Raw genomic sequence first — 18,208 nt, 5'->3', positions numbered from 1 at the left:
GACTCCCAGTGCTCTGGTGCACTGGCTGCAGGCATGGTTCAGCTGCTTGGTGTTTCGTGTTTACCAAGAGCTTTTAGCACCAGTTCTAGTACAGTCATCTTGAGCTCTGCACCAGCAGTCTGTGCCTCCTCTCAGTTAGTTTCTGGGTCTGTCCCCTAGTCTATGGGGTAGTGAGCCGCAGTGTTCGCGGGTAAAGCGACATGTTAACTATTCCACATGATGAGCACTGCCATGCCATAGGGTGCCAGATGATGCTACCCATTTATTTATTTATAATGCACAAACTATTTTCAAAGGGCATAATGGTGCTAGACACATCACCACAAAAACACAGACATAGAGACTAACACATCTAGCAAAATAATTATATGTTCAATGGCATATGTGGCTGCAGATACACATGCTCTGCATACTTCTGCCACCTAGTGTTGGGTCCAGAGTGGTGCAAGTTGTTTTTCTTCAAAGACGTTTTCTGAGTTAAAAGATCGAGTGGCTGTGAGATTGTGCATGGGCACCAATTCCTTTGTTAGATTATTTTCTCTCTGCCATCGGGTTCGGATTTGTGTGCCCCTGCTACGTCTTTTGACTCTGTTAATTTTTTTTTCTCCAAACTATCCTTTCTTTTACCGACCGTATTGTTATCGATCGCACTTCTCCCAACTTAGGGGTCTCGCTTTTGCTTCAGTCGGGCTCCAACCGACCGCCCTTCAGGGCGCCAGCACCCTCCCTGCACCTACCTTCCACGTAGTTCTTGCACCAACCGGTATAGTTCATCGGTGCACAGCCATGTTCCCGCACACTGAACAATATCTTGTGTGTAACCTCTGTCTCTCTCCAGACCACGCAAGGCCGACTACGACACTAGCAGGTCTTTCTGATAGAAAAAGAACCTTCGGGATCAACAAGATCTTTTGCTGGAAATGGCCCAGAAGACGTTGGGCGACACCCCAGACATCTTCAGAGAGGAACATGCTCAGGAGGAGGAAGCCCTTTCCATACAGAGCAGCTCAGAGTCGGACATTGAATTTGACCTCAAAAGCCAGGAACTTTCCTCTGCTCAGCACATGAGTACTGTGACCCCTGCTGTCTCGCACAGATCCTCAAAAACGGCTTTTCAGCCCATCTTAGAGGTAACCGATCTGCCTCTGCCATCTGGCCATGGACGGTACTGAAGAACAGTTTTGGCCATCCGCCTTCCGGCTCGGCTCTGAAAATGGCCACCGAGACTAAAGTCACACGATCAGCTTTGACCTCTACAGCTTTTGACTGAGCGACCATTTCGGTGTTGATCCAAACCTGGGGATCGAATTGAAAGATCCTATTCCTTCTAGTGACCCTGACCTGTACCCTGCATGCCCCTCAACACCACAAGACACTACCTCTTACCAATAGGTGATTGCTAGAGCAGCCATATTTCACAATGTAGAGCTGCACAAAGATCCCATTGAGCAGGATTTCCTCTTCAACACCTTTTCCACCACTCACAGGGATACACAATACCCTCACATGCTCTCTGGCATGCTTAGGCATGCAGAAGCCATCTTTAAAGAGCCTGTGCACTCCAGGCTAATCATGCCATGGGCGGACAAAAAGTACAAGGCTGCTCACTCTAACCCACACTACATCAGGGCCCGGAATAGGAGAGTAAGAGAATTGGTGCCACAGGGCAAAGGGTGGCGGCACAAGTCGCAAATAACTGGTGCATAGCCAGTTCTCACGCTCTTTTGGCCCAGTATGACTGGGCCCATTGGGATGAGATGGAGGAGTTTCTACAGCACCTCCCTGAAGAGCACTGTAAGCAGCGACAGCAGATCATTTCCGAGGGTCAGACCATCACAAATAACTCCATCAGGTGCACCTATGATGCAGCAGACACTGCAGCTGTAGGCATAAACACTAGCATCCTTTTAAGAAGGCATACTTGGCTGAGTTACTTCGGCTCTAAACCTGAGGTCCAGCCAGGCAATCCTCAGCATGCCCTTTGATAAGGAGCACTTGTTTGGGCCACAGTTGAACACTACTCTATAAAAACTTAAAACGGACTCTGCCAAGGCCATGGATGCCCTCCAAACTAGCACACAGAGGGGCTCCTTCCGTCGCTTTCAGTTCAGGAGAACATATAAATCCTCAACGGCAGAGGTTTCTACTTCACACCGTAGACAACCTCAATCTATCTTCACCAGAGGCTATTATAGAGGGTCTTATAGTGGGGCTCAACAATAAACGAAGAGGGAAACGCACTCCCACATGAAGATCCTCCTCCACTGCCAAGCAGTGACTACCTCCACCTTCCCCCAATCATTCAACATATGCCCTTCATAATCACATTCACCTGCCAGCGGAGTACCTGCCTGGAACAAGCAACAACTTTGTAAACCTGCTCAGCAGGACGAGTGGGAACTCCACCAATGAGTCCTTTAGTCATACTTAAAAAGATGGGGATCTCCCCACATAGACTGTTTTGCTACGCCAGAAAACGCAAAATGCGTAGAGCAACACTCTATGGATGAGTTCATCAGGGATATTTGTCTACGCTTTTCCACCTCTCCCTCTTCATTCCCTTTCTGGTTCGGAGGATCAGGCAAACATCTCTCACCATGATCCTTGTGGCTCCCACCTGGGCACGCCAACATTAGTTCACCATGCTATGATCTTTCAGTAGTCCCACATTAGAGGCTCCCCAAAAGGTCGGACCTTCTCAATAAAAATCAAGGACAAACCTGGTATCTAGACCCTAAGTTGCTCAACTTTGTGATATGGCTCCTGAGGTCATAGGGTTTGGTTACTTAGGCTTTCCTGTAGAGTGTAGGGACAGTCTCAAGGAATCCTACAGACCCATTATTAGAGCCTGTTATGTTGCTTCTGCCAACACGAACATATTGACCCCATGAAAGCCACAGTATAAGAAATTGTCTGCTACTTGCTCCAGTTGCCGAAAGCAAATCTAGCCTACACTTTCATTTGACTAGATCTTGTAGCTATATCAGCAGAACAGACAACATGTTTCTTGTTTAGGATCCCAGCTATTAAGGCTTTCATGGAAGGTCTTAAACATGTTATTCCACCTGCCCTATCGTGGAACCTTAACATTGTGCTCACTAGACTCTTGGATCCCCCATTTGAACCACTCCACTCATGTCCACTTCAGTGTCTTTAATGGAAGGCGGCTTTCTTAGTTTCCATCACTTCACTCAGGCGTGTTAGTGAACTCCAGGCACTAATCTTGGAAGAGCCTTTCTTCCAAATCCAAAGGATAAAGTAGTTCTTCGCACTAATCCCAAATTTCTTCCTAAAGTGGTTTCTCAGTTTCACCTTAATCAGTCCATTGAACTACTAGTTCTCTTCAGAAAGAGCCCTTCACAGGCTAGATGTCAAAAGAGCACTCAGGTTTTATATTGACAGAACTGAAGAGTTTAGGAAAACCAAACAACTCCTTGTAGAGTTTTCCCCACCTCACAAAGGCAGCTCAATATCGGGCATAGCCTGATGGATAGTCAAATTCATACAGACTTGCTATGTTAAGGTCAAGAGACCTTTACCTGTATCTCTCAGAGCTCACTCTACTAGAAAGAAGTGTGCTACTATGGCTTTCCTTGGTAACATTCCCATAGTCGACATTTGTAAGGAAGCTACATGGTCCACACCACACACATTCACAAAACCCTACTATGTAGATGTTCTACAACGTCAACAAGTTAACGTAGGCCAGGCAGTGCTATGTTCACTTTTCCAGTTAACTGCAACTCCTACAGGCTAGCCACCACTTTTACAGAGGGACTGCTTTACAGTCTGTGCAGAACATTTGTATCTACAGCCACACATGCCACCGAACGGATTATGTTACTTACCCTGTAAGCATCAGTTCAGTTCATGGCATGTGGTGCTGTAGATTCATATGTGCCCTCCATCCTCCCGGGACGCCTGTGGCCACTGCAGTTATATTATATTTGTATATAATTGAACCTATGTGCGTGTACTTTGCATTGCCATCTTTCCTTCCTTCCCCTCCTTTCTCACCTGCTTGCAGGAAAGCAATCTAACAAAGGAGTCCGTGCCCATGCGCAGTATCACCAAGAGGAGGAGTCATTCAATCTCCAGACTTGGAACACTTCTTTGCAGAAAAATAACTTGCAACGCTCTGGACCCAACGCTAGATGGCAGGAGTATGCAGAGCATGTGAATCTACAGCACTGCATACCACAAACAGATGCTTACAGGGTAAATAACATAATCCTTTAAGCTTTTCCCAGAGGAGCATGTAGTCAGAAACATGCTAAAGGCCACAGGGAGGGTCCACATACCTTAGAGCTTAGGACCATGAAAGTTCTCCTACCACATTGGGTTTATTATTACAGGGAGGTATAACGGGCAAAGTGATCCAGATCTGAAAGGTGTGACGGGAACTTGGTAGAGAAGAAGTTAAGACAGGAATTTAAGAAGTGTAATAGTAGGCCCACTGCACCTGGCATCCTGAAAATGTGGCAGTGATTCAAACCTTGATCTAGAACCACACACTAATTGTGTTTATCTCCTATAAGGTATCTATGTTGTATTATTATCTGTAGATTATCATGCATAAATGTATGTCTGTATGTTAAACTGAAATGTTTTTCTTACAGGACATGAGGTTATTTCATTACGCATTAAAGAGGAGGAAGATACCTACTACCAGGAAAACATGATATTTGAAAACATCATTAATACCAAAGGTCAGTAAATACCGTGTGAATTCTTGGAAAGAGAAAAATCAGGGGCAATCAGGTATTCTCATGCACTATGTTGATCTTTCAGGAACCATGGCTCAAACAGATAACTTTCCTGGTGTGAAAGGGCTGAGCAGTGAGCACAGATAAACTGTAAACTTTGTACTTGTATAGCGCACTACTCACCGGTTAGGGTCTCAAGGCGCTGTACGCATACCGCTGTGGAAACCCTCCTGGCTTTTCCCTGTGAGGCACCCACTCCTGGACAGCCCCAGGGTGAAGCCAAGCATCCAAGCGCTGTGAGGGCCGTTTGGAGATTAAGCAAGCTATTGCCCAGAGTTACAGAGTGGGACCAATTAATTAGATTAGGCACTGAGGCGAGAATTATCAGGTCCAAGGGACTTGAGCCCAAGACCCGCTGAGGTGGGAATTGAACCCTGGTCCCGGACCAGATCTCTGCACCAAGGTCTGCCTCTCTAACCATTGTGCCACACTTCTCCAAATAATGTGCATGTCTTCTTAGCATGAATAATTTAACATCAAGCAAGCAATACTGAGTTTTTCAAAAAGCCTTAGAAATCACATTGGCTAAGCGCAAGATTTCTCTAATGCTCACTTTGCATTTCACCTTTTCATACGAGACTGCTAACATATGACGTTACTGTTATGTTAAATGCAAAATATGTGGGAAAAGTAATCTTTTCTGAAAATCCTTGTTTTATTTCCTTATACAGATGTGTTTTGATGTAAGAGTGTGCCTGTTATAGGAAATGATGTCATTAGTCACTTGTATTACGTTATTAAAGGCCACTAGTGATGTAACCATGCACCCTTTCTTTACAAAAGCTGACTGCCCTCTAACAGTGCAATGAAGGTAGTACACGGCAACCATACCAGTGCCTCTGTTGTTTGATGGCAGTATGGAGAACAGTCTGTCAGTGCTTCCAGGACACAGAGACAGTGCACAGGTCCAGTAAACCAATGTTCCTCATTTCATCTCAATGAGAGGAAACTCCTTTTCGCTACTTACACTGAGCACAGTTGATGTATAAAACATCGGTTCAGACCCGATAACTAAGCAGAGATAAGGTTGAGAGAAGGAGCAGCAGTGAAGTGCTTGGATGGCCAAAGCTCTTGCAGCGCAGCAAATAAATGAAAAAGGTGCAAAAGAGATATACGGGAAGGAGGGAAAGAGAGGAACAGGAGCATTAGGTAACTTCCCTTCCAGGCCCTACATATTTCAGGAATTTTTAAAATTACATGTTGCAAGATGTTACAATAATACATTTACAAAAGTGTGAACTGCTACCCGCAAAATAAGACTCCTTCCACTGAAAGGAATACTTCCTCAGGCAGACTAGAGGACAGAACAAAAACCCAGGTTTCAAACTTATTCTTAAAGGAGTTGTAGCTTGGAGCAGTTTTGATTTCTGCATTGTGGTGGCGAGGTAGGAGAAGGAGCGACCTCTAAACCGACATTAGTAGGAACGCAGAGTTACCAAGAAAAGCATGGGAGAAGAGTGCAGGATGTGTGGAGGAAGATATGTAATGAATTTGTGCTAAAATAGGCCCTTCATCATTGATTGCGTTATAAAGACATCCAAGTGATTTGAATAGTGATTTTTTTGGGCTATGCACAATGTAGTTTTTTAAGACTAAGAGAGAAAGAGAATGGGGGCGAGAGTGATGCGAGCTGCGGTGTTTTGAATGATTTGTAGACTTTGGCTGAGGTACACAGAGCTTCCCAAATGAAGATAATCAAGCCTGGAGGTAACCAGTGGTTGGGTAATTGGTAGATGAACATCAAAAGTAGTCCCAGGTGTCCAGAAATGCTGACAAGAAACTGTCCATCTGAGTGTTCCGTCCTAGAATAGACGCACAGTAGCAATACTTGAAATATGGTGCCATTCTGTAAGGGGCTGGATCCAATGTGAATCCTAAACACTGACCAAAGTGTAATGAAAGGAAAACAATCAGGATAAAAGAAAAACAAATGACAACTTACCCGCTCCAATGCCATCCATGAAGATGACTAAGTGAATTCAATGTTTTCTCTGAAACATTAATTTTTCAGTATCATAATTGTATTGGAATTACATTGTATAACATTTATATCATATTTAGGGAGTGAAGCAAGGGCTGCATACCAGTTAACAATATGAGCAGTAATATCAGGAAAATGTATATTGTCCTTCTTAATAAATTATTTTTTATGAACTATAAATAACTGACATAGTAAGTACAACTTGTACACTTTGTCATAAAGGCAGATGATAAAAAATGCAAATAATGTGATTAAGAAATATTATTTTACAATAATATAATAGAGTATAATATAATGTAGAATTAAATGCAGCATTAGAAATAGAAACACTTAGACATTAGAGGAAAGAAAAGAAAGACACATTGGATAATATGTTTTACAGATAAATAAGATCCAATCATTATTGTTGTTGTCAAGAAAAATATTTACTGCAGTAAAATTAAAAATTTGTATTCAAGGTGAATTGAAAATGAAATGAGCAGCAGCTATAGTTCTATTCACAGGGTCCTGAGAGAATGTGAATAAAGACAACCAAAAAGATCTCTTAACTTTTTAGAAGTAGTATAAAGTGTTAAAAATCACCTATTCTTCGGATAACACACAATCCATTCCACATTCTGGGTCTGTTTGCAGTAAGACAAACAAGAACCACTCAAGACGAGGGTGGGGGGGGGAAGGTGGGGCGGGATCTTTGAACTCCATTGGTTTGGGAGTTCCCAGGAATCACCCCCACCACACTAGGTGTGGCAAACCAAGGTACCTTGACAGAACACTTTTGGACTTGCAGAAGAAGACTGAATCTACTCTCTGTGACATGAGAGGAGCCCTAAAGTACTAGACATGCTCCTCCTTGTATCCAGGGCAAACGTTGGCTGACCTCCTGTGTAGCTACATAGACCAAACAAGCTTCATGAGCCTTTTTCCTGGATGTACTCAGCTGACCAGTGGGAACTAGACCTGGACTGCACCCTGCTGTTGGCCTCTGCTTGACACTGTGTGAGACTTTAAGTACTTCCATTGAGGTTGAGGGGGCTTTAGAAGTGTTCTAGTGCAGTGGAGTAGGATTTAAAAGACTATGGGCCTGATTTAGAAGCCGATGGAGGGGAATACTCCATCGCAAACATGATGAAGATCCTGTCCTCCGTGTTATGATTCCATTCTATCCTGTTGGGATCGTAATACAGCGGATGACATATCTGTCACGTTTGTGACAGAGTAACCCTCCGCCAATATGTAAATCAGGCCCTAAGTCAGAAGGTAAAGTCTTTGACCGGGATGAACCTGGTTGGTGTATCTGAACTACGCTCCATAGTGGTCAGCCTCAAATTGTGCCTACGTCCGTATCTACCACAGCCATTGACTGCTTTGTGCTTTTTGACTCTATTTCTTCTTAAAACTTTAAAATTTCATATCTCTGGTTCCCCTTACTGAATTATTTTCAGTTTCGTATAATTGTTTTTTTTTTTTTTTTTTTTTACTCTATTGTTCTAATTATGTTGGATGATATATATTGTTTTGCACTTTGACTTTATTACTGTTTTGATACTGTATAAACACTTTACACATTTCCTTAAGTTCAGTCTGTGTTCTCTGTGCAATAGCTAACGGGGGGGTGGGGTTGAGCTCAGGTTAACTTACTGATTAATTGTGATTGTTGTTTAAGGTGGGTAGTCACCCATCTTAAATAATCACATTTTTCACACATAACATGTTAATTAATTACCTAAGAATAACTTACTTGCACCATTATAAAAACAACGCATATTTATTCTTGTAGTAGTCCTTAAACTATATATCTAGGTGGAAAGAACTTTGTTAAACAAACTTTTTCACTAAGCATTACTGTATATTATACAGTATCATAAAATATAAAAATGATGCACTGGAAGTAGCAGTATCAATGTCAATAATGTACCAAACATATAATAAACATAGAAAATATGATACTTGCTTTCTTAGAGGTTGTAATGCCATCTACTGGGGTTGTAATGTAATGTGGGTAAACCACTGAAATTAATTCTAAATATATACATTTGTACTTAGTCATTATATTGTTATTAATAGTGTTGATGAACCAGGCCAAATCTTATTTTTAGTTGTCTCAAATATGGTCTCAGTGCCTGAAATGCCTTCTTCCTGCCAGTCTTCGCTTTCAAAAGGTCTTTTGAATTATACATGTAAGGATGTGACCATATCAGCAATTAGTTGTACAACTTTAACTAGAAATGTACAACTTGTAATAATTCAGTACAACCTCAAAACTGCATTATTATTATTACATTAGGCCTATCTTATTTTTTTAGCTTTTTATTACAGGGAAGTTTAAAAGTATTCAGAAGAAATAAGTAACAGAGAGCTATGAAATTCAAGATGGCATCTTCTTCAGTGCCCTCTGGGAAGCCTTAGGTTGTAAGGTTGTTATACCTATTTCTGGCTTCAAGATCCTCTGTATAGTTTTTAAGCATGGTAATCTACCTCTAATTTGGTTACCTTAAGTAACACATCCTGGAAAAGAGTTCTTCTCAGCTTTGCTCAGAGATTCTTTACTTCATAACAACCCGCCAGTTTGTTGAAGTTTTTCATTTGTGTTATCTGTAAATGACTGCAATGCCTGAACTTCATCCTAAATTTTATCAAGGATAGATTAGAAGATTTAATTGTGGAAGGATGATAATTATTCTTAGGTCCTGCACCACATTTCATATTGTGAATACAGTGAGAAGTGGTGTTTGAGATATTTGACATTTTCTGAAATACTTTGAATATTCTTCACCTGCCCATGAAACAAGCAGGAAGATGGAGCATGTTTCTTAGCAGCGCAGGGAGTAGTATACTAAGAGGTGACCAGAATTTAATACTACCAAGTAGCTTAGTAGCACAAACAACTCTCACTAGGAAATCACATAACCGGTATACAATAGCAAAGGCATCTGTCGCTAGACCAGGAGCTGCCTTACAGCAACCTGGAAATAGCAAGCAAAATGTCTATAAATGCTGAAAGTAGAAGGCTGAATCATAAAATGAGATAATATGCAGGCCATAAGTTGGAAATCTGGTAAAGCTGACTCAGCCAGCATTTCGTCTTTAGAAACAGTTGAAGTAGTGGATGAAGTGCTATGGGGAACCATGTTATTATTTTCAGGGAGTGTAAAATGACCATTTTAAAAGTTGAAATGTCCACTTATTTAAAGAAATAAAATATCCTTTAACCCCCTAAAAAAAGTATTGCAAGTCACATCCGAGTTCCATGACTATACACAGACATATGGTCACACCATCATCCTCCCTTCGACCCTGGTTAAACCCTTGGTCTCTCAATCCTTCCGTAGAGATCTTAGGGTTGCAATACATGTGAACTCTATTCTGTGAAAATAAACACATCAACTTGATTTTATTTTTATGAACACACACTTTTGAGCAATTTAATGTATGTCAGTGCTACTCTTGTACTGTGGAAGGTGTGGTTAACATGCAGATTCCTGCTCACTTGTATCAAACCTCAGCACTGTTTTAAATAATTTGAATTCATACCTATGGATTTGAGAGATAGAATGTTTAGAAAAAGTAGTCTGAAAAGCTAGTTTTCCATTAACTGCTTTTAACATTGTCTGCTGGATGAGACAGCAGTCAATGATAACACAATTCATATGAAACAACTTACTACAGTAGAATATCTATGCCATTTTCTCTATTACGGAGACAGCAATGTCACAACTGGATAGGGTTGGATGGAAATGATTAGTAATGTGCCCTGCTGTGAAATGCTTGGTCTGTGCCTTTAAAACTATAACAAAACTGCAGCCAACCACTTGTATTATCCTGTTAATTGTTTAGGAGTTCTGCTGAGAATTGCTAGCAAAGTCTTGCACTTCTTAGCAGTGTGCACTATACCTACCTTGATGGAACAAGTGCAATTAAAAACGTAATGGTCATTCAGTCTTGGATAGTCGATTGTGAAAACACTTCCCCGTCAAGTTTTTGCTTTGGAAGGCAACAAAAGATGGACATGTTTGTGTCGAAGTGGTGCAGAATATGTAAACCAAGTCTCTCAAACTGTTTCCTGTCTAACATGCATGTGACAAGGGAATAGGAAAGCTGCATATAGTGACTTTTTATTCCTCACAAATAAAATATTTAAACAGATAACTTAACTAAGCTGCTTCATTTACAGTGCTTTTCGGGGTGTGAGCCCACCTGGCTATGTGTATTTAGAGATGTGAAAGAAAGCAAATGAGTCCCTCATCCATTCCACTGAGTTCACAGTCCAGGTTTTTCCAGTTTTTGAGAATAGCTTTAGCAGTGTGTCTTAGGCCTGTACCACCCCTATTATTGAGTTTGAGAAGCCACAGAAGTGCCTTTGCTGCCATCAGCACCAAAAAATTCCTCTTATGAGTAGACTGGCCTGTCCAAGGCATGGGGATTTCTCAAGAACTTACTGGTACAAAGAAAAATGGAATCTCTACAAACGCTTTTTTAAGACTGTAAAGGTAATACACTGTGATGATTTTATAGTTAAGAAATTCTGATAGAAGTTCTGGGTTCTGCCACTTTTACTTAATTTGAATATGAGGAGACTTGCCACATTTTAGGGTGTCCCTTGTGAAAATCAATGGGGCAGTTTTAGCAAAAAAAGGTGCACACCTGGTACCACTCAATAGTTATGGCAAAAAGGAAGGCAGGAATTCCTTTCTGTACTCAGGCACCAATTTTGGAGGTGTTCCACCCCCAGTTCCACTCTGGATGGGAATTTACCCCTGGCCTGACGGTAGTTAAGATTGTTTGACTGATGGGTTATATAGGATTGTGTAAATGAAAATTCTGTTCTGTTTTTTTTTTTTTTCCAGTTACAAGGTAATTTTAATTAATCTTTTCAGATTTCAAGATAATTCTCTATAACCTTAACTGAGAATCCTAAGGTTATGTTTGGATTGTAGAAGGTATTTTTGCTTCTGAAACACATTTGATGTTACTTGCAAAGTAGTTGCAAGGGCGGATTTTCGTGGCCACTCCTTCATTACTATGCTTGCTCAGACTGATAGCTGGAGGGAGGAACCTAAAGTAGAAGCCGGTAAATTTGGTACTTCATTGAAGTCATGGCCTTTGTTTAAAGAGTAATTGGCACGATTCAATTCTTGGCTTGTTATGCATTACCTTTTAATATTGCTAAGCACAATGTTTCATGTGCTTTAAATGTTAACATAGCCATGACAGGTTTTCCAATTACATCCTAACACCCAAACATCCCCTATTTTTTTAATCACAATTTATTTGTGTGTCAGCAAATATTAATGCAATTGCTCCAATAATTATTTTAAGATTGATTCATGCACTGTTTTCTTAAGACACACCTAATTTGAGTGGTAAAATATTTTATCTGTGTATATTTTGTAATAGGTTGAAGGGTAGTAACTAACTATCATTTCAATCCAGCAGATGACAGGCACCTAAGCAAGCAGAAGAACTTTGAAGACTCAATGGTGCGCATCAAATCAAGTACATCCTGCAGACCTGCATCAGTGGAAAAACACATCAAGGTTCTGCAAAGCTCCCAAAAGGGAACACAGTCCAGAAGTCAAGTGTGGTCAAAAGGGTACTGGGAATTGAGAAGAGAGAAATCTACTCAACTTGAAAGTGCTTTAAGTAATTCAGAACATTCCAATTTACATCAGGGCTGGACCAAAGATAGGATATCTCAGATACATAGTAAGGGTAAAGGTAATTTGAGGAATTCACCTTTCCATAGTCTTCCGCTCATACAGCAGAATCAGGCCCCCTATGCATGTACGGAATGTAATAAAATCTACAGTCAGAAGGGAGAACTGATTAAGCATATGCAGTCACATTCACGAGTAAGGCCATATGCATGTTTTGATTGTGGAAAAAGTTTCTTTTGGAAAGCAAATTTGACAACACATAAAAAAACGCATACAGGTGTCAAACCATACACATGTTCTTTTTGCCAGAAAACGTTTAGTCGGAAAGGTAATCTGCAAGGACATATAAGAATACATACTGGTGAAAGGCCTTATAAATGTACTGTATGTGGGAAAAGGTTCACGTGGAAATGTAATCTTAAGAAACATCAACTTAGTCACTGAAGAGGCTATTCAAAGGAAATGCATAATGAAATGAAGATATAATTTGAAGTGATTAGCTATTTTTTGGCTCTGAACACCACTAACATGAGATACCAGAACATCTGATGATGACGCAGACAGAGAAAGAAGCTTTTAACAGCTTCATTAGGGGAAATTGAGGTTTACAAATCAGCAAAAAAAACATTATCGCAGCATCAGGATGGTCAGTAAATACCAGAATAGCTTCTGATTTGAGATGCTATTATTTATTTTGTAAAGCATGAACATATGCTGGAACATTTTGGCACAGTGGAAGGTAAATGGCCCACGGCTAAAAGCAGAATAGCATTAATCAGTGTTCACGCTAGTAAAAATCCAGTACAGGAATTCTATGACAAGCAAAAATATTCTTGTGCAAATGATGGTGTTGCTGCCACAAATATAAAAAAATAAAGCCCAAAGGTAAGAAAAGACTTGGATGGTAAACAACTAAGGGGTTTAAGATTGGTGGATGCTCTAATAAGCGTATACTTATGTATGCATCATATCCATGCGGGCACTAAAAATAGGGTGGAAGAGCATCCACCAGTATATGTGGATGTCTCACCTCCAACAAACCTTTAAAAAAAAACAAAAAAACTGGTTTTCTAAATTTAAGAAGACTGATTTTAGTTCAAAGCTCTGCAATAAAATGTTCCACACTTTTGCAACAGTGAAAGCCTCATTACTGATGGTGGATCTTTGCTTTTCACAGTTGTAGATGGGCAAGGTTAGGCGATTGCAAGCCTCAGAAAGGTATGTACTAGCTAAACTAAGAAGCAATGAAGTCTGGTAAATTCTGATACACATTACTGTGCTTAATAATCATAATAAATGTAAAGCCTATTATGCCCAGACTGGAAATCAGTGAAGAGGGACAGAGCTTGAACAGTGCAGAAGTTGAGAGCTTTTTTGGATGAGCCAGTCTTCAGGTGTGTAGCAGCATTCCCGATAAGCTATTAATGCTTCAGTAATTTTTCTGGGACATCTAAATAAAGAGAATTATCATAATCAAGGTAATACCGAATGAGAGTAAATATCACTTAGAAATACAGATATGGAACATTAAAAGGTAGAATAGTTTTGAAAATCTTTAGATGAAAAAGCATGTGCTAACTTTTTAGCTACATGAACCACGGAAATTCACTTTTGATCAAAATGGATGTCTAAATTGTGCACTAATTTGGCATAAGTAGGACATTTGCCCTTCAAGACAGCCACATTGTTTTTATCCAGAAGGAAGGATCTAAGACTGTCACTACAACCTCCATTTTGCTGGGGCTAACATTAAGTTGGCAGAATGAGAGACTGGATTCTAGGAGCAATGAATATTTTAACCAGGCATTTTTTGAACCTATAAAGCCTGGATACTTAACCTTGTCATTAGGAGAGCACTGTTCATTGTGTTGAAGATTGCAGAAAGATTAACTATTATTAGGATTTTGACACCATGTTCATCTGCCACCTGTTGGAGACCATCAGTTACTGATAGGACAAACAGGTAAGTGATTTTACCACATCTAAAACACACTTGAAAACAGTCAAACAAGTCATGTGTCCCAGGGAATATCTGACTACTGACAAAGACTTTCCAGCACTTTGGACAAATAAGGCAATGGGCCAAAACAATTTACATCATTTCCATTCACTGTCGGTTTCTTAAACATAGTGTTTAACCACTGCTGTTTACTGTTCCACAAACACCTTTCTTTTCATCAAAGCACTATTGAACAGTTTTATTGGATTGTCAGTTATACAAGTGTCCAATAACTTAAATAATCTACCAGGGCACAGATGGGAGACCCAGAAGGATGGCTGCCAAAATCATTGAAAGAAGGTCATCTTGACTAGAAGTTGTCCAAACTCTCACTTACCACAGATCACGAAATTGTAGAAAAGAAACTCCTTTGGAAATAGGATACCCTCTTGCTCCATATGTGATTGAATGTATGGAATTTTTTAAACAAAGAAAAGTGGAAACATGCATAGGTTTCCTGAAGGGGGAAACTAAATTGAATAACAGCAGAATTGCTCATCTTAGATTAACAATTTATTGAGCAAAAGAAAGTACACTTTATTACAGCTTTCATTTCATTTTCATCGCACAATATAGTAGGGCATTTTGGAAAGGAAAGACATGCTGTTTTCAATTCAGTGGAGTAACACTTCTACTTAGCAAACCTCTGTGGGCATTTTTGAAACCTGACGAGTGCCATTGTTAGCTTGTTTTTATCGCTCACATTTTTTTGCCCTGCTTAGTTGAAAAGACCTTGGTGGTGGTGTAAGCACTGGCCCAGTATAACACAATGAAATGGAAATTAAGACTACGGCCCTCATTAGGAGTTTAGCGGGCAGAAAAGGCCGCCCACCAAACTCCCGCAGGACAGGAGACCACCAGAGCGGCCGCCTTCTTGCTGGACCTATTAAGTGTTTCCTGCTAGGCCAGCAGTTGGAAACACAGTTTCCGCCCGCTTGCCCAGCGGGAAACGAACAATAACATTGACGCCGGCTCATAATAGAACCAGCGGCAAAGCTGTTGTGCATTGGGTGCACTAGCACCAGATGAGCAAATCACTGTCTTCTAGGCAGACAGTGATTTGTGTGACAGGGCTGGCCAGGGGACCCCTCAGCACTCCATATCCTCTAGCATTTACATGCCAGTGAAACTGCCATGTTAAGGCTTGCGGAGAGAGTGGTCGTAATCCCCAGGGCAGCGCTGCCCTGGAGAATTGCGTCCGCCGGCACTGCCAGGCCGTCTGGCAGCTGAAATGTGGTGGTGCCTGCGGTCCAACTGTGACCCTGGCGGACTGGTCACAGCCAGGGTCATAATGAGGCTCAAAATGTTCATATATTTTAGCTTCAGCCTAATAAAAGGCAGAGAAAGATAGCTGGTGAGAGGCTTGATATTGCCACAAGAAAATTGCAGCAAGAAAACAAATAAATAAATGAAGAAATATCATGACAGTTGAAAGAAATGTTAACATAGTACTAACAGTAACCACTATTGAGTGACTCATAAACATTTTAAAGTTTTTAAGCCAAAGAAATTTCCAAGTCTTTAATCGTCTTCACTAGCAGCTACCTCCAGATACAAATGAGTTTGCAGTGGCAGCAGTTTAGTTTATTGCCTCCCTTCGTCCTATCCTATAAACTCGCAATCCCCATATTAATATTAAAAGTGCTTAAATTCATCAGTAATGGAATTATTCAGTCAATTTGCTTTTCACTTTCAGTCATTATTTTGTTGATATAAGTTGTGCACTCAGTCTTCATACCACAAAGTAGATGAAACCGCTCCAGTGTTTTTGGTGGAGCTCCTTTTAATCTTTTCTGTTTGTCCAACCTGTCACTATTCTTGACTCAGAAATATGTTGGTTTGTATCCAGGAGTAGGTACTCCAAATAAAAAAGATGTTCCTTATTAACAATAGCAATCGATTATTGTTGTTTTATAGCTTTCTCCAAATGACCAGTGGTTGCCTGAGAGCATTATTTTTATTCACTAATTGTTTGTAGCTCCTGATAATGTTTTATTTTAAATTATTTAATTTAAATTACAGAAGTATTGATGACGTCTTCTGAATGAATATTCAGTTCAACAGGTCCACATTCTTCATTGACATTTTTTTTTTTTTTTATACTCATTGCCACTCTGTTCACAGATGGACATGCAGCAATATTGAAAATAAGTAGTTTAGTGGACGTGCTCAGAGGTTTATAACAATAATGTACGTGTCAGTAATGTGTGAACATTCATAATTTCCTCCCATTGGAAAACCTCCCATATTTCATCATGTCTTGAGAAATTAATGTCAGTGCATCTACTGTACCGAATGTATGCAGGATCAGCTCTTGTCCTAACTCCCTTTTGTAGACCGGCCCAGAGACTCGCTAAAGTCTACTGTTCATACATCTTTCAAACCCTTTCTCCGGACATGAGCATAATGAGGATGTATGATTCTCAAACACAGCTGGTGGGTTGTAATGCATACATAATGCAAGAAATGGGTACATGCTTTCGTCATTGTAGCTAAAAATTACATTTCCAAGCCTCCAAAAGACGAACCACCACAAATAAAATGCACTTGCCACTACAAAGCCAAATCACAAGAAATACACAATTTATTGAAATGCATTTATATGCCGATGTTGAAGATGTGATAGAATACATAAAAGTTGGCACTCCTGTCTACTTTAGCAATGAGAATGGGTATCAAAACTCCAAAATAAAAAAAACATTGGAAAAGCCAATAGGTCCGGTTGGCAAGCTGATGCCATTATTATATTTTGTTTTGTTTTATTGCTAGCATATGCCACAAACGTAAAGAAGAAAGGTATTTACTGGCTAAAAATGTCAACCATATCCTTGAAATAAAACAAATACATTTAAGAAAATGCAAAAAATTGTACAGACCTGGAAGAGTGCTTCCTAGAAGGCAGGATCGCTTAGACCACATATATAAATTCTATTTATCTTTAAGGCACATCATACGAAAATATGATTTCTGTTCGTGCAAAGAAAATATGCTACTGACTTGGAATTACTGAAACCTGATAGCATAGTTCAAATGTGCAGTGATGACTAGAATAATACTAAGCACTGGCAAAGCCACTAGGTGTTGACTTTCAGAGGCCAAGCTATTTGCTAATGCTTGTTGGCTATGTCACATGAATGCGTGGGTCAAGACGCATAAGTAAGCATAGCGCATATGTAACCAGAAATGTTTTTCTATTAAAGGAAACCTATTCCAGTATGGCAGAGGTCTTCAGAGTGGGGGGTGGGCCCCCCAAGGGGGCCATAAGTGATCCGGGGGTGGGGGGGTGCGAAACTCTGGCCAAAAGAAAAATTATACAAATAACATGCCTTTGTTTTAAGCAGAAGCATGTTATTGCAGTTTTAAAAAGGTAACAGTACTTAACTGCAATGTTTAAATAGGTTTGGACCTATTTAAATATTGCCATCTTTCTAAAATAATTGTGAAAAATTCTGGGGAGGGGCCCAATGATTTTTATTTTTCAAGTGGGGGGGGCGTGGCATTAAAACGTTTGAAGACCACTGCAGTATGGCCACCAATAAGTAGCATTGTGACTCAGGCACAAGGGCGCCATGACTCAGTTGTGTGTTTGACACTGGCGCATGCATCATGACACGTGTTCCTCGTGCATCCATTTTGTATTTACAGTTCTAATATGGCTATGTTGGAACAGTAAATTAAAATGTCTAAAAAAGTGTGTCCGAAGCACAAGAAAGCAAGCAAGCAATCCAGCAACAGTTTGAAGCTGCCAGACCAACAGAATAAAATAACTCTAACACAAAAGCAGGATGAAAAGCAGCTCTTGAAATGA

The 18,208-nt window shown here is 40.3% G+C and overlaps 1 protein-coding gene across 8 annotated transcripts in view; it reads left to right on the top strand.

The window, feature by feature from the left end:
- The window catches only part of LOC138300142 (zinc finger protein 2-like), a 108,581-nt gene extending 92,291 nt beyond the window's left edge, over positions 1–16,290 (top strand). For 4 of the 8 annotated variants that reach the window (XM_069239087.1, XM_069239085.1, XM_069239091.1 and 1 more), the window contains 2 exons: positions 4,620–4,709; positions 12,181–16,290. In XM_069239087.1, coding sequence (XP_069095188.1) covers positions 4,620–4,709; positions 12,181–12,845 — 755 coding nt within the window. In that variant the 3' untranslated portion in view covers positions 12,846–16,290. Of the gene's footprint in view, positions 1–4,619; positions 4,710–12,177 lie in introns of all 8 variants that reach the window. The other 4 variants (XM_069239090.1, XM_069239086.1, XM_069239088.1 and 1 more) reach the window with 1 other exon arrangement.
- The last annotated feature ends 1,918 nt before the right edge of the window (positions 16,291–18,208 follow it).

This window comes from Pleurodeles waltl, chromosome 6 (genome assembly GCF_031143425.1).
Source record: "Pleurodeles waltl isolate 20211129_DDA chromosome 6, aPleWal1.hap1.20221129, whole genome shotgun sequence".
Taxonomy (NCBI): domain Eukaryota; kingdom Metazoa; phylum Chordata; class Amphibia; order Caudata; family Salamandridae; genus Pleurodeles; species Pleurodeles waltl.
The sequence above is the reverse complement of the archived record's forward strand: the minus strand, read 5'-3'. Positions and strand labels throughout refer to the sequence as shown.